Source organism: Perissodus microlepis, chromosome 14 (assembly GCF_051167445.1).
Source record: "Perissodus microlepis isolate ML-2025 ecotype Zambia chromosome 14, ASM5116744v1, whole genome shotgun sequence".
Taxonomy (NCBI): domain Eukaryota; kingdom Metazoa; phylum Chordata; class Actinopteri; order Cichliformes; family Cichlidae; genus Perissodus; species Perissodus microlepis.
The window spans coordinates 8,774,501-8,791,569 of NC_140474.1; the positions used below are offsets into that span (position 1 = coordinate 8,774,501).

The 17,069-nt window shown below is 39.4% G+C and overlaps 1 protein-coding gene across 1 annotated transcript in view; it reads right to left on the minus strand.

Annotated features, from left to right (window-relative positions):
* Nucleotides 1-2,038: 2,038 nt before the first annotated feature.
* LOC146373395 (rho guanine nucleotide exchange factor TIAM1-like) overlaps nt 2,039-17,069 on the minus strand; it is a 41,414-nt gene continuing 26,383 nt past the window's right edge. The window contains exons 15-27 of the mRNA XM_084949870.1: nt 15,385-15,485; nt 9,150-9,335; nt 8,190-8,258; nt 7,725-7,850; nt 7,514-7,622; nt 6,749-6,928; nt 6,546-6,664; nt 6,343-6,451; nt 5,400-5,458; nt 5,165-5,270; nt 4,955-5,042; nt 4,670-4,842; nt 2,039-4,449 (exon numbers count right to left, since the gene is read on the minus strand). Of these exons, the coding sequence (XP_084805996.1) occupies nt 3,917-4,449; nt 4,670-4,842; nt 4,955-5,042; nt 5,165-5,270; nt 5,400-5,458; nt 6,343-6,451; nt 6,546-6,664; nt 6,749-6,928; nt 7,514-7,622; nt 7,725-7,850; nt 8,190-8,258; nt 9,150-9,335; nt 15,385-15,485 (1,958 nt within the window). The 3' untranslated portion in view covers nt 2,039-3,916. The remainder of the gene's footprint in view (nt 4,450-4,669; nt 4,843-4,954; nt 5,043-5,164; nt 5,271-5,399; nt 5,459-6,342; nt 6,452-6,545; nt 6,665-6,748; nt 6,929-7,513; nt 7,623-7,724; nt 7,851-8,189; nt 8,259-9,149; nt 9,336-15,384; nt 15,486-17,069) is intronic.

Here is a 17,069-nt window from a genome sequence, read left to right on the forward strand (position 1 = left end):
TAACAACTCAAAAGCATGCTGTGTTGAGTTGAGCTTAGGGGACTGACGTGACACTGGAGAATATTTCAGTTCTCTGCTTTGAGAAACTGTTGGTTTGCTTTTGCAAAATGCTTTGGGTCATTATCCATTTGCACCTTAAATCACCATATAATCAGACTAGCAGCATTTGGCTAAAACAGAGGAGAGTACAGCCCTGTACATGGGTACACATGTACAGAATTCATCCTGCTACTTCTATCACTAGTCACATCATCAATAAGTTGGCAGCCTTACATGCCTATGCCATAAATTTTCCTTTCTTTCCCCATATTTTTCGCTTTCTGTGGCTTTTCAGTCCTTTTGGTGTTGCTGAGCTGGCTAATGTGTTTATACCACATGGGTCATTTGGCCTCTTCTAATGTTTTGGCTGTTTTTTTTTTTTATTCTAGATTTAGTCTTTGATTTTCTTTCATCATTCATTTATTAGTTGCTTTGTAATATCCTTTTATGAATACATAAAGATTATAAATAGAGATATTAAAGATAAATAATCCCATAAATTAAGATGGTTCCATTTATCTCTTGGCAGATATTTAATCAAGGAGCCGTGTCATTCAGAACTGTACTGTATTGCTCCAAATCAGAAGGCTGTAAGTCTGAAGAGATCTTTCCCCTTGATCTAAAAGGAGCACCAGAGCTTTTGTGTTGGGGGTGGTGATTGACAAGGATGTGCTGGCTGGGGGTGGGGGGCAGAGAGCTCAGTTATAAAAGAGGAGATAAGGTACTGATTGTAGAGTGCTGCCATTCTTCTTGATGTTAGCTTGAAAATGCTGAAGAAATGATTATTTTCCAAGGAAGCAGAGAATTCAACAATGGTGGAAGACAGTTGTCTACAGCTCATAACAGGGTTACAGATGTAATGTTTTGACTAATGTACAAGAGGACGTTACCTTTAGGAGACAATTGAAACTTACATTTTCTATTTTTGGCATTCTGTAAACTGGAGTGATTTCACTTTTCTGCTGATTCTGAAATGTAGCACCAGTGAGATTTTTTTCCCCCTAGGATTTGTGATATTTACATTTTTTAATGCAATTTGTGTTTTAAGATTGTGTTTTCTTAAGTGTTCCTAAGAATTTTTTTTAAACTTTAGAGTAGAAGTCTGTAGTTTCCACTCAAAATGTAGATTTGTTCTTTTGAACTCTTGTTCCATGTGCTTTTTGCAGCAGTGTTTCTCCCGCTTAAGACAGGAGACCGTTTAAAACGCAATAGCCCTTCAGTAAATATCAGTTTGCTAAAACACGTTCCAGTTCATATTGTTTTGATTTGATCTTTTTTAAGGTTGTGTGCAAAAAGCAGATGCCAGAGAAGGGTCTTCCTGCAACCATTGTTTATCTTTGCTCATGCACTTCCTGAATTTTTTGGTCACCGTTCCCCCTTGCTCATCTGTTGCACCCGCCTTTGTATTTCTCAAAAAACCTGACTGGCAAAAAGAGCTTTAACGAAATAGGAAATGACTCACTAGCACTGAAATGCAATAGTTTCTCATTAGAAAAAAATGTCCATGTAATGACAACACCTCAAATTACTCATTTAGAGGAGGCATATTGGAAAGTACGGTGTTCATTTTCTATATCCAGTTATAGAATATATAGATTTAGATTAAATCAATCGTTGTTAATAATTCTCAGCTTGCTTCATTCCTGTTATGTGAACACTAAACACTGACTGCAGACATTTTTGTGTTTTCTCTGTTAATGGCAATTTAGGTTGCTCACCATCACTCAGACACTTAGTGAGCCGAAACTAGCAAACACTGAGTGGCTCTTAATGTCTTCTAAAGTTCAGCTTTAAGTTTTCCACTTGTTGCAATTGCAGTCAGTCTCTAAGTGTTGCTTTAAGGTAGCTGAGCATCGATTCACTTAGTTCTGTTGTTTACAAGCATGTCGACTTGACATTTTTGTTTTCTCCCATCACAAAATGGTCCTGTAGACTTGGTATCTGCTGAGCTGCAGGGAGTAAACGAGGCTGCTGATTAAAACCACACCAACCACACATGTTAAATTATAAGTAGGAAACAACTGTTTTTATTATGATATCAGTACATTTCTATATACACACAGTAATAAAAACGCAGTCTTAGTAGCACAATGAATTGTTTACAAGTATGACTTCTTTCATTTTGCACACGGCAAGTCTTTCCCTTGATTGCTTGAGCAAATTTGGACTTTCTCAGTGGAAAAAAAAACAAAAAAAACAACACGACTGTGTTTGCTGCTAACAAATTAATTTACATATGAATAAATAAGAACATTGCATTGTATTCCAATACTAGTGAACAATCATTTTGAACACACAAGACATTTTTTAAAGAAGCTGAAGTCTCTTTCAGGAAGCAGGTTTACAAACTCTAAGCTAACCCTGAACTCTGAACTGATAAACCCTGAGATAGGGTTCAAAAAAGACAGAAATAAATAAAGCGATTAAAATATGGATGTGAGGTTGTGCCTAGGTTCAAACTGAATGGGAATTCTTAGCTATGGGCTTTAGATTTAATGATAGTGAGCCGATGTATTTTAAAGTTTGTAAATATCCCAACATGTAATGCTGTCAGACCATACTAAACCAATATCAGCTTATATGTAAAAACTCACTTTTAAACTATAGCTAGTTTATTTTTAGAGTCTTAGTCATTTCATTTGCAGCTCTACTGACATGTATTTACACAATCATGTAATCATGAACATGATTCACTCCTCGTTACATGACACATGTTTAATGAATGAGTATTTGATGTGTCTAAATGTTGATACAAATTGGTGCTAAACTGTGATTACTACAGTAATGCAAGGTAAATGTTCCAGTGCTTTGAAGTGGTTCACAACCTGACAGGCGCCTAAATGTCCACACAGTCACATTTATTAAGGCGTATCTGTCTGGGAATCCAAGGCCCTTCTTTAGGGAGAAACTTGTGGACAGATTTGTTAAAGAAAACATACCGTTGACTTTTTCTCTTATAGCAGGGTTAACAATGTCAGCTATTTTACTAAACCCGCTTTCTGAAACAGACCCCAGATGTATTATGTACAATACTGAGTGGTTCCAAGTGGAGTGTTAAGTATCGATGTGTATGAGTAGTAATACTGAAGAGGAAAAGTAAATGTCACCAAAACGGTTTCACAGTAAACAAAGACACGTGAAACAGCCAAATTCAAGTAAAACAGGATTATGCCAAATCAAAACAATGAAATCCCCTTGCTTCTTTGACAAGGGGAGTTTTACATAATTCCACTATTATCCTATTAAATGTAACAAAAAAGAACAAGCTGTCTCTCCGAGTAAAAAGATAGCTTTAAGTTAATAAACAGCAAATCAAAATCAAATACATCAGGAAGTCTGTACTCAAAACATGTCAGTGTATATTCATGTGAAAATCCACAAGTATAGTAAACTATGCAAGACAACGGTCCTTTGCAATTAATTGTTCTATTTCTTTAAGGACAAATAATATACAGCCCTTAACTATGATAATATCTCTGAGTAACACAGACATAACAAATATTTATGTTCTCACAATACCCAAATTTGGCAACAGCAGGCAGGACTAAAGAATGCCGCCCAAATGTGCAAACCATGCCAATCAAAGCAACTGATTAGACTCTGTGATTGTACCATTATTTCAACCCTCAAAGCTTACACTTGACTTTCCTGTAACAGCATTCGATTCAGGAAAAGCTCCCTCACTCTGGATTCCTGTATTGCTCCACTAATATTCTTACCTGTACAAAAAAAGCATTCAGCATAAGATAAAGAAGGGTATATCTTCTACTAGCTGTGCAATATACATCAATGCTCATGCATTGTTTGTGATGACGTTTTTATGGAGCCCATGTAAAGCTGTCTAGAACACTCGCTGTCTATCTTCTGTCATCTGCTTTTATGTGGCACAGTCTGGGGATAAACCTGATTGCTCCCTTCTTACCCAAATCTCATCCTTCTCCGTCTGATTTTGATTCTCCGTCTTGTCATTAATCATGGTTCTCTGCTTCGCCATGTCAGATGTCTCACTGGCTGTTGGGGATTTAATCTTCTCTCTTTCCACACCCTCCAAGGTCAAAGCCATGACTGGGGCCTCCAGGTCAGTCTCAATGGACGCAGGTGTTGGTGTCTGGCAGAAGTCGTCGTCGTCGTCACTGAGGATGTCCGTTTCCTTCACCTCTTCTTGATCTTCGTATTCTTCTAGGTCGAATTGTTCTTCCACCCAGCGGTCTGTGTCACCTGCCAAGTCAGACTGCTGCTGCTGCTGCTGCTGATCTGGTTCCTCATCCTGCTGGGACCGTTTTGAGCCAGGCTCCTCTGGTGAAACGAGGTCTTGCTGTTCAGGATCACCATCAAAAACAATATCCGTGTCTATGGTGAAACGGTTGCGCACTAACTTCCTTCGGCCCAGAGTCCTAGTCGGGGCAGATGCTGCAAAACCCCAGAACATCAGAGAGATAAATTATTATGAACTTACTACTTTGAGTACATCACTTTGGAGTTTGGTTGAAAGTAATTATCTTCCTACAATACTGGTTAAAACCGTAAATGAAAAACTCAGGATAAAACCACAGGATTCTGCCTGTGTCTGTCAAAAATAAATTGTGCACTTGAAGCTGTTGGGTTAATGCATCTACAGACTGGAATTTACCTGCTCTATTTATAGTGGGGCGGGCTCCCTTCAGAGCACACAGCCGTTTTCCTCCAAAGGGTACATACTGCTGGTTGAGTGGTAAGCTCTCTGTTTTTAGGAGCTGCCGGCGATGCTTTTCTCGTAAGATGGAGTGGACTGTCTTCACAAAGTCTTTTCTGCTCTCCGGAGAGCTGAGAAAGGTAGACAGTTTGTCACTTCGTTAGATAGCAGACTGGACTTTATCAGTAGTGGGCAAGCTGTAATCTGCAGTGTAATTGAACCTCCTTTAGCAGAAATCCTCACCTGCAGCACAGGTGAAATGTCCTTTCTGGTCTTCCTTCTGACTCCGATTTTGTGTGGACAATCTCACACACAGCAGAGCCCTCGCCATCTGAGGGAGAAATCATCACTAATGTCTCATATACGTAGAAATCTGGTAATATATTGTGAGATAATCATTAGTCGGACTGAAGCTAGAACTGGTGTGCTACTAAAGTTTGTAATCTACTATACCTGCATTGGTCATAGACCGGACTTGAAGGGCATCAGTTGGGATCATGTGACGGAATCTAAAGGGATCTTTTTCTTCAGAAGATACAGAGACCCGGTGGGAACCTCCCTTCAGTCAAGTAAAGAATTTTTTTTGTTTTTACAGACGAAAAATGGTCCACAGGAAAGGCAAGTCAACAATGTGTTTGCGATTGGGGTTTGGTGTTGCTGATGGAATCCTGTTTTTGTGAAAACCTACCATTTTCTTCTTCTGCTTGGACCCCTCCTTGCAAACAAAGACCACTGCTGTTTTGAACACTAGAAAGCATTGGTGGAAAAAAAGACTTAGTAATCACTGTGGTTCAGGTCACATGTCAAATCAACATATGTAACTTTGAAGTTAACAACAGGTCTGTTCATTAAAAACTACATAGGAAGGGTTACAGGTCTCTTTTTGGTGCACAATTGTGAACGATTCTTTTCATTTCTTTTCGTCTCATTTTTACTCCTCTGTAAAGCATCCTTGGGGTTATCCAAACCTTAGTTAATATTATTATTAGTACCATTGTTGTTATTATTAATACTATATATGGTCAGAAGTGGGGGGGGCAACTAATACACATGGGTTTTTCTAGCCCGTCTGACTACTCAAAGCACTTTAGACTACCTCTTTTTACAGCACTACATTTTTACAGCACTTTATTCTAGACCAAGTACTTGGTCTACCTCACATTATTGGGGAATTCAGAATCACCAGTTAACCAAACATGCCTGTCTTTGGATGTGAAAGGAAGCCAGAGAGCCTAAAGAAAACCCACACGGGCAAAGGAAGAACATGCAAACTCCACACAGGGAGACCTCAACTGACTAAGAGATTTAAACTAGAAACTTTCTCATTGTGAGGCAACAGTGCTAACTATTGCACTGCTATGCAACCCACATTACAGTTAACTGAAATGTTGTCAAATGCTGCTAATCTGTCACTTGTGGAGTGTAAGGCATTTGAATTTTTCCATAATTACTAGGCAGTTCTTTCCAAAATGTGCCCTGATGCATGTGCACGCTTTACACAACGTGTGTGACTGTGCCATCACAGTCAATTTGTCATTTTTCATCAGATGTTTTGACATTTTTAGATTGAATCCAAACAGCATACATACACTTATTATTCATTTATTACATAATCAACAATCCTGCCATACCAAATGTAGCCATCTGGGGTTCTTTTTTCCATTTTCCTAAGGAGGCAGGTGGGTTAATCCATGTCACAGTGTTGTGGAGAAGCAGATCGCCCATTGACAGATCAGCAACCTGGTAATTGGAACGAAATAATCAACCAATCTGCTCCAATTGCGTGTCATTTTTGGTTAACAGAACAGAACCAAGCCAGGTTTCTCCGATCTACCTCTTTCTTTTCACTGCTCTGCTCTGTGATAAGCTGATCAAACACAGCTCCAAACTCCTCGTGGATCTTCTGCATTTCATTGATGTGGCTGGCAACCTTGTTCATGGCTTTCATGGCAACTGCAGTCAAGCACAAATCACGTTATGAGGCGGGTTGTTGGGACTGTACATATTTTTGAGATCTGCTATAAGAATTTGTCTTACCGTCGAGGTGGTAATGTTCCTCACTGTCTGGGTCTGTGAGCGAGAAGAGCTCCTTCAGCAGGAGGGGATACTTGAGAACCCTCTGTATGGGTTTGATTAGGTAAGACTCCAGTGTGGAAGAGTGCTGCTGCTTGGGGTTTCGCTCATCCAGAAAGGCCTTAAAATTGGGGTCAGTTTTGGCTGGAATGACCAAAAAAGAACACTTAGTGAAACGCCTCCATATGTTACCTATTTACCTACTTTTAATTATCCTCTATGTAACTGATAAACATTGGATTCCTAGTATTTTCACTAATGGTCTATAAGTTTGTTGTCTGCTTGCTTACGTTTAGCCTGATATTATGCAGATTACTGGCGTACAAGCATGCTTTGTCTTGCATTAGAGATTAGAAGCCACATCAAAAGGTCTGAATTGTTTTGTTTTTACAGAAGGGTCATTTTTATCGAACAGCAGCTAAACATGAGTGGGCAGAACAAAAATCTGTTTACCGTTTCAAAAAAAGAAAAAAGAAAAACAAAACAGCTTTATTCTAATAGCACCTCCTTAAACAGTGTGGCAGATAACCAGTTGACTCACTGAATGTAAATGCAGAAAACAAAGCCATCCAGTCAAGTCCTGAAGGGAGTGGGTGTACTAGCTTAGAAGACAGTGTTCGAGACTGCTCATTATATACCATACATTTGTGCAAAGCTTTTAGCCCTGGGAGCCTAAATGCATCCTCTCTCCTTTAAGGAGGGATGCATCTCTGAAGCACATTTACTCACCCTTCACGAGGACCTTAGGGACTTTGGTGTGGCTGGCGCAGAAAGCACTGTAGATCTTAAACCGGTCTGCATAGTACAGGAAAGAGCCTCCGAGGGAGAAGAGGATTTTCTGTAAAAAGGAGTCACACAACCAGTAGTTCAAAGACTTTGTCGGGTCTTTAAATACCTGTTGCTAGTCTTTTGCTGTATATTTTAAAGAATAAGTGCATACCTTAAACTGATCCACTCTCTCCAGTTTCTCCAAATCAGGAACCAGTCTCGTCCCATCTTCCAGAGTCTTGAGAAACTCGACTTGGAACTCCACCATTTCTGGCAAGTTACCAAACAGAACATCCAGCTGAAAGAAAAATTATTTGAGATGATTTTAAATAAAGAAAGAATTTTAACACCTTCCAGTGCATTTCAAAATATTACTTTTATTAATCACTTGCTATCAGTTAAACCACAAAAATGTCCAAAAATTGAATATAACCAAATGAACCTTGTTGTTGAAAGTGCAGATAAAACATGTTATTTTCAAACATCCCATCTCTCTCACACATCATCCAACCCTCTTGTCCTCACACAGAGCTGCACTTCACATGATTATGTAACCTACTTTTCTTAGAACATTTCAACAGTACTGGCATTTAAAAGCCTGGACCCCATAAAGGCACATGGGGAGCATTTGACATACCTCATCCTGAGTAAGGAAGGTCTCTTTCTGCAGTGGGGTTAAATATCTCCCAATGAGGCAATTGAGATCCTGCAAGAAAACCATGAAAAAGAGTCGGTAAATTGTGCTTTACTCGGGTTTGCCTTGTGCCACCGTGTGAAATATGGACACACACAAAAAAAATGCATTTTTAAATAAGGCTTTGACATTTTTAACAAATCAACAGGTATAGAAAGGGATAGTCAGACACCAGGACAAATAAGTAATTCAAGCTCAAACCGAAAGCAGCTGGTGGGTGCCTTTTTCTTCAGGAAGAACGGCTATATGGAAACCAAATTAAGTAGATGACTCTGGTAATACAAACGTAAGCTGAAATGTAGAAAGCCTAAGAAATGAACAAATGCCTGGCAATCAAAAGTAACATGAGACTGACTCCAAATGACGTGCTCAAACTTGTAGCAAACAAAACACATTATGTGGTATTGCATTAAAGCTTTGTCAACTTGAAATCAAAACCCTTTCAAGTGTTTTGCCTGTATTTATTGCATTAGCAACAAAACTGCAACTCCTACTACAAGACACACAGACATAAAAATGCAACCACATGTCTGTTTGAACAATACACCATCAGTCACTTGCAGTATAATTTCTATAATAACTATATCTGTGGACCGTAAAATAGGGCATAACATTTTAGTTAGTCTAAATTATTCCATTATATCGCATCGCTAACCCAGTTATTCCACTGAGCCGTATTTATACTGGGCTGAAAAAGATTAGGCAATATCCAAGCAAGGGCACAGCTGTGTCCTGCTCATATCTCCCGAGACACAGAGATAAATATGGATAGGTCATGTTGAATGGGTAATGTGGAAGCCTAACACGACCTAAGGCAGACAGAAATATCGATCGATGGACAGGAGGAACATGCACACTCACAAACACCATCTGCCTCCTACAAGTAAGATGAGTGATACTGACTTTGACATAGGTGCGTTCGGTCTCCACGAGTTCACAGATGACTTTGCGGAGCTTGTCGGCATCAGAGAGCTGTCTGGGAGTTGCAGGAGGTGGAAAGGGCGATTCCGGGCTCGGCGAAGAGGACACACACTCCAAGGAATTCATGTCATGGAGACTGCGGCAGAAAGCGGCGACCTGCTCCGTACTCTGCAAGAAAGGGGGGGAAAAAACAACCAAAAAAAGATGAGCGTTTCAATGGCAAGAGTGATAAAATCCTTCATAAAAGAAAACGGCAATGTTCACAAAGGTGGGAGCCACAAACATTAGGAAGCAGATGCCACTTTCTACCTACTGTTGTGCACACATCCATGACTGTACAGCAACTGAGCCTGGAAAGAGGCAGTGAGGCAGCTCTAAAAAAAAAAAAATCATTTGCACTAATTTGGTCTATTTTCAGTCTGTCATAACAATGACTTTCCACCTCCCTCTCACTCACATCGCTCTTTTCCCTGGTGTTTTCCTCCTACTGATGGATCGGTGGTGTAATGATTCAGCTCTTTCACAGAATCAAAATATACACACAACGGTGTCTGGCCACATACAGTATGGGTTGCCGTGGTGACTAGCGCTGATGTGCATTAGACTATCATTTTGGGTAAAAAATAGACCCCACTCAGTAGCAGCCTACATGGCTGAACTAGTACTTGTTACTTTGGCCACAATAGGCTACAGCCTCAGCATCCATAAATATAAACTGGCATTTTGGCTTTTTTAAAAAAAAAAAAAATCAATACAAACACAAAGCAGAAAGCACAAAGAGCATAAATCATATCCATCAAAGCCTTATTCATTCTGTGAGGCCAGACTTCATTTGAAAGTACATGATAAAGATCAAATGGGACAGTCACATAACAGGGACCACTAGGAGCTGTAGTCATTATTGAGTTCATAACTGGAAGCTGAGAGATGTGTGCTTTGTTTTATATGGAGTTTTACAGGCTGGACAGAAACAATTTGTCCTCTCACACCTATAAGTTCCCCTGAGAAGTACTGAGATTATACATCAACATAGCTGCAGAGGATGAAAGGTTGTGGTTCTCATATTAGAAAACCTAATTATGATCTTAGCTGCTGTCAGTCTTCACATCTAAACTTTGTTTTTAGTTTTAGACAAACAAACATAAGAATTCTGCTGTCTCTAAAAAGCAATGCGTGTGCAATTTTTCCAATATTTATCAAAATGCTGATGAAAAACGGCCATAGTCCTGATGTTCTTTGCCGTCATTCACAAAAATATGATGGAAAAATGCAAGAGCGAGAAGAACAGAGTACAAGAAGAACACTGTTATCCAGCAACTGTTACAGATATTCCCGTGCAGCTTTGCAAATGACCGTGGTTATCAGCTTTGTTATCTAATCAAAGAGACATTGATATGTGAGGCACGACAGCCATTTGTTCCTCTTGACAATGTTCCCAAATTAAGCAGGCAGCTCTCACATAAACAGATGAACTAGGAGGTGCTGTGTCTGTAAATGCAATGTTGAAAATGGATCTTACACTAATTCACAAATGCTTTGTGATTTGTTAGATCTGATATTTTTTGGTCAGAGTGAACATAACACATACTTTGTAAGTAAAACCAACTGGATGTAGATAGTGATTTAGTTAAAAAAAAAAAAAAAAAAAGTCTTATGAAACTTACAGCTGATGATATGTAAGGTCCAGTACATTACACATAAAATTGAGCATGAAATGCTAGATGGAAATGCACAAACAGATTGCAAGAGTGCAGAAAAAGGGGAAAATTCAAATCTGTTTCTTTTCTGAACATTTTGCCAAGTTTTACTAAGCCTAGTAAGACAGTCACAGTCAAGTCATGCTCTTCACAATCTAGGCTAATTAACACTATGACAGCTTTGGGTGCTTGGACACTTATGACATGTTAGAAAGGAGAGAAAGTACAGAGGGGGAGAAAAAAGAAAATCACAGGCTTCTGTATCTATTTAAAAGAACAATGTGTAAATGTAAAAACCTGTCACAGATATATTTTTTAATCTATATTTTATTTGCTGGGGGAAATAAACTACTTCAAAGCATAAAAGCATGGCGTAAGGAGAAGACTGCATGTCTGTTCTCCGAAACTGAAGCCCGATATCGCAGCTTAAGGTGCTAAGAGAGAAACTCAGAAATAGTCAGTAGATTGTCCAAGTCGCGTAAAGTCCAAGTCATCTGCAGGAAGACTTGTAGAGCATGGGCTCCTATATGGAGTGTTTTATTTTGGCATCTCCTGGAGCATTCCAGTGATTATGGGGCAACTCTGCCACGACAGTGACTCACAGCTTCCTGTCATTGGTCTATAGCAGCCAGCGAGAGGTGTGAAACTAACACTGAGAAGGACAGGTGATTTTGTTTTTCTTCTCATTGGAATGAGACAACAGCTATCACAGCAGCACCAAGAATTAAGCAGGTAAAAAAAGGACGTGCATGAAAGAAAAGAGGCTCACCAGATGAAGCATGTCATAGATGGAGTCTGTGGAGCGCTTGCTGTGCTTGCTCCACTTCAGGATAGACATAGCCGGGTGCAGACGGACAGCCAGCGTCAGTTAAAGTACCAGAGAGAAAACAAAGACTCCGGGCTTTAGAAAGAGCAAAGTCTACACTGTGTCTCTCCAATACATTTCTGAGCCCTTTTGTCTTCCCTGGTTTAAAAAACAAACAAAAAAAAAAACAGGAGAAGATGCTGTGGTGCTTGTGATGAAGGATGAGTGGAGCTGCTCAGCCTCCTCCTCTCCGCCCACCAGCACTTAGAGCCTTCCAACTCCCCTTCTTTTGCTCCTTCACAGTCTGCTGTAGCTTTGTCACCAGTACTCTGCTGTTTTCTCTCTCTGGCTCTCTCTCTTCTCTACAGGCTGGGTAAACTTAGGCACACTGTGTGAGTGTGAAGATCTGGTCAACTCTAGCAGCATTGTAAATTAGTCTCGATAATCCTCCAGACCGGGGAGAGAGCAAAGGAGCAGGAGGGAAAGAGTCTCCTCCTCAAGGCTGCAGTGGAGCAGGATTGACTGGGTAAGCCACGCCGCAGTAGAATACAAATGCAGGATTTCAGGAAAAGGGGAGAGGGGAGCTGCCGAGGAGCAGGCTAGAGAGGGGGTGAACTGCCGTGCAGCATTTAACAAGTAACAAAAGAAGCAATAGTCCCTGTGATTAAGTTACAAGCTCTGAAAATGCCATAGCAGTGAGGAAGAAAAATACACGCTTGCTGTTTTCACCAAACATTCAGCCCCCCCCGCATAACAACTGAATTGCATGACTTGCTTTCCACTGTGTGTCCTGTTTGACTCAGTCAGTAATTTCCTACTTTCCCAGAATGGCCCACACAAAGACTCCACATTTGTCATTGAGAGATGGGAGTGTACAGCTAAACAGTTTAGAGGCTGTTATTCAGATTACAAAATGATGCCGCACTGAGTTCTTCTCTATTGAGCCTGTAGCCAGAGCACACAAATTGGCATCGCTGAGAAATGATGTAGGTGGTCTGTGCCAAAGTCCTTGCTTTGAATATGTAGTACGTAATGAGGTTATGTTGCACATAGCTTTTATACTAACAAGACAGAAAAACAGTGATAGTACTTTGCCCCATAAAATAATTAGAAAACAATGTGTTTTTCATAGCACAAAATACAATCTTACAAAGGTTAGGCTGGCTATCTATATCTGACAATGACTGAAAGTAGGGAATCGTTGATCATCTTTTCAGCTGTTGTCATACAAAGTCATGGTGTGCACAATGACAATGTTCAAAACGGAGCCAGAAAATAAATTAGTTAACTAATATTTTTATCACTTTGTTAAGCCACTCTTGAGCCGATTTCAAGAAAATGTATAGACATGTTTCAGATACGAGGACATAAATCTCAGCTTTTCTTTGCTTTGAGGTTTTTCACAGGGCCATCTTTTTAATGATTCACATACCGTCAATACTACACAAAGAAAAAAGCGAGTTCTGATCTCACAAAAGGAACCTATCGGTTCATTTTCAAACAGAAAGCCCAAAGGAGAACGAAAGCAATCAATGTTTTTTTTTTTAAAGAAAAAAATAGCTGAAAAAGTAGTATTTAACAGAGCAGATCACAATCTTAACCACAGATTTTGTCCTTCAGTTTACTCATAATCTAGATCTAGTCTCGTTTTCCTCATCCCTATAATATCATTAATAATTACAAAGGCAGTTACAGAGTTGCACTTGATTAACTGCTGCTCATTAAGCAAGACAAGTTCAATGGCGTGATTAAAACAGACAACGCATAAAGAAGCAGTCATGTGACCAGCTCTGAATTTGAAGGGTAAGTAGGATGTCTGAGGATATCACATTGATCCTTGGAGCTCTTGCAGTGAGCTCCCAATTTAACCGGGTACAATGAGAAATGATGTCGTTATCAAGTGTTGTCATAAGAGATGAGAGATAAACTAATCTACAAGAGCACATCAGTGCTTTCATTCAGCATTTCATGAGCAAGTGCCCAGTGATCCTTTGAAGTCGGTTACAGAGAGCAGATTAAGGACTGCCGCTTTAACTATTTTTTCGCCTTTCTTCTTCTTCCATTTTTTTCGAATTAGACATCTTTGTTAGTCATAGCACTTTAACAGCAACACGTGGGTCTTTGAGACTTATTTGCTTGTCTTGGCAGTAGTGCTCTGTGCTTTCTTTTTTAACCCTTTAAGACCTACCATAGAACCAAGTCCGCCAGAGCTTATATTATATTTTTACATGGTGTGGTGCCATTTTTGGGAGCATTTCAAGTTGCTATACATCAATACAACAATTATAGCCCAGATTTTAATAATATGTATTCATTAAGTGCATAGTAATTACATAAATTGCAAAAAAGTGCAATAAACTACAAAAAAATTTAAAATCGTTTTTGCTTTTTTAACATATATTTCTAGTTAGAGAAATTTAAGAGGCTTATCCCTCAAAACTGTAAATACAAAAAAGTTGCACAAACTAGTTTCCTACCACAGGAAATTTATTTTGAGTGTCTTCATAGTTTTATTTTTGAAATACACCAATTTTTATACACTGCAGGAAAAACGAAAATAAATATTATACTGCAAATTTGCAAAAAAGCAGCATATGCATCAAAATAAACTATTTCCAGCAGTGCAATATGAGTCCTAAGCATCCCAGAAAAGACACAGAAAGTCATAAATTCAAAGATAACTTTTAAAAACACCAGTATAGGCCCTGTGGCCCTGATGGTAAAAAAAAACTACATTTCCGCGAAAATGACGTCACTTCCGGTTTCGGCCAGGTAATGGCGGACATGCAAAAGTTCGTGCTGACGTCTATTCCAACTAGGAAGTGTTATGAACAGCTGATCGGATCGGCAAAGCCTGTTTCTGGAATATTATGTTTTTGTTGCTGCAAGCGCTTTTTATGCAGTTTTTGCAAAGCTTTATGTGGAAGGAAACTGTGACTTAGGACAAGCTGATGGCATAAGATGTAAGTACAACTCCTCCGGTTTCATATGGAAAAAAAATTATTGCGCTAGCTTACGTGGTTGCAGAGCTACCGGGATTTAAAAATAGTTACGCAAAACAGAGCGTGCCCGCTCCGACCGGCTCTAAAGAGTTAAACTTGTCTCTGTGTTCATTTATAGCTAAAAATGAATCCACCCCCAGTTATTACCTGGTCCTACTAACCTCGCATAATCAAGCAATAACAATGCAAGCTTAATCAAACCCATCCATCACTCGGCTGTTTCATTCAAAGCAAATCATTTGTCCTGTCCTTTGTCTCCAGTGCATAAATCGTACACTTCATGCAGCAATACACTTCATGCAGCAATGATGAGATATATTTGTATTTAGGTCCCTTTGATTTAATCATGTCAGAAGCTATGAAATTCCATTAGAGTTGTGTGTCATGGAGGGAAAAGAGAAACCTGATACAGATTGTGTTGAGAAGCATGGGGTTAACACCCTCATGTTGATTATGGATGCTGCTCTGCTTTCATAAACAAGATAAAATGAGCCAGTAACAGATGGCGAGTCAAACTGTGGCGAAGCGAAATGCCTGTGAGTGCTTTTTCATAATACCAGAGCTAAGAGGTGTGCTGTAAAGAACAAGGACGGAAAAGAAGCATAGGTGCTGCAATATTACATGAAAGCTTGGTTGTCAGATGTTTTCTGTGATGACACTAAGAACAATAATAATAATAATAATAAAAGTGATGATAAACATTGTGCTCTTACCTTTGTGCACTCGTCGAACTCACTGAAGATCTCAGAGTCGTCATCCAGGCTGTCTCCTGAGCTCTCCAGAAACAGTCCAACTCCATCATCCAGGATTTCCTCTGAGAGAAACAAAACAGTCATGTATATGCGTCACAAAAGCGACCCCCCCCCCTCTTTAAATTAGATTAATACATTTACTTGCCTTGTCATTTTATTACGATTTAAGACCTTCCTAAACTAATCCACTAAGCTAACTGCTCAGAATGTCCTATTTTTCCTCATTTAAATCCAGTAAATCTATTGTGTTTGCATTAATGAAACTGATGTCGCTAAGGATGATGGTCTGAAACTCAGTTCTTCTTGCATGGAAATAAAATATACGCTCGAGATTTGCCTACTTGCACACTTCTGATTCATTTACATGCCAGGTGAGTGCGTAAACATCACCACACTGTGAGCATCTGATGGCTTTGATACGCTTTAGATTTGTGGGAATTGAAGTTAAACTGTTCATTAACCTCTGCTAATTGGACCTATAAACATGCAAAGATGGAAGCACCAGTGGCACTTTAAATTAGTAAGTGAAATACAGTACTGTGCAAAAGTGTTGAGCCATCCATCATATCTTTATGTTTGGCTTCCAAGAAGCTGGATTTTTTTTTTTTTGCTTCTTGCGCAGTCATTCTTCACGCTTTCTGAAAGTCGAGATCTTTCTGTGGGCATTGGCTGCTTTTTCATCCAATCTCTGTACCTGACCATTTTCAGGAATCTACATTTTTTGTTAATGTGGCCCTCTTAATCTGCCCTACAAAGATACAATTGTATTTCTGGACCAAAATTGTGATTCCAAAATAGCTGCTATCCAAAATCTTGGCATCTCTCTGCATGGTGTACAGTGTAGCCTAAAAAAACAAAAAACAAAAACAGAGCAACTGTACAAGTGGAGGACAAAAGAAAAAGCGGCATGCCTAAAAATCTATGTACAGTAGGTGAAAGTCCTCCAGAAACAGGAAAAAAAATTCAGCACAAATATGAGGACCAGAGAGATGAATCTGGTCCTTCATTTGATCCATCTGCTCCTCACTAAAGCCTAATCAGAAATGGTCGTAGAAGTAGAAGGGTGGGCATCAGGGAGAAAAAGGCAGACCTCAGAAAATCAGTGGCAGCGGATCTTATGAAGTGAATAAATGTACATGTATATGGAGGAAGTCAGGAAAAAGGTACATCAGAAAGTGTCTACAGGCATCTATGAAACAGTGGCGGCTCTGTGGTGGTTTGGGGCTGCATTTCAACTAGTGATGTTGGAAATTAAGAATTTAGGAAAACACCATCAGATACCATCATTACGCATTTGGAAAGGGTCTTAACGGCAAGAGCTTCATTTTTCAGCATGACAGTGATCCCAACACACACAATGGAAAACTACCAGTCATGGATTGGCCTTCCCAAAGCTTGGGCTGCAACAAATATTGTGACAGAGAACGGAACCAAAAGCAGCCAACATCGAAAGAAGAGCTTTAAATGTCCTTCAAGCCTGGAAAGCCTGGAACTATTCCTGAAGACTACTTAAAGAAATTAAAATAAGCTTGGCTAAGAGACTTCAAAAGAAAAGAAAGAAAAGAGTTCTGTGCTAAAGAATAAAGGAATTCAAAGAAAATATTGACTTTCAATCCTGTTGTTATTTATTGACTGTAGTATCGTTT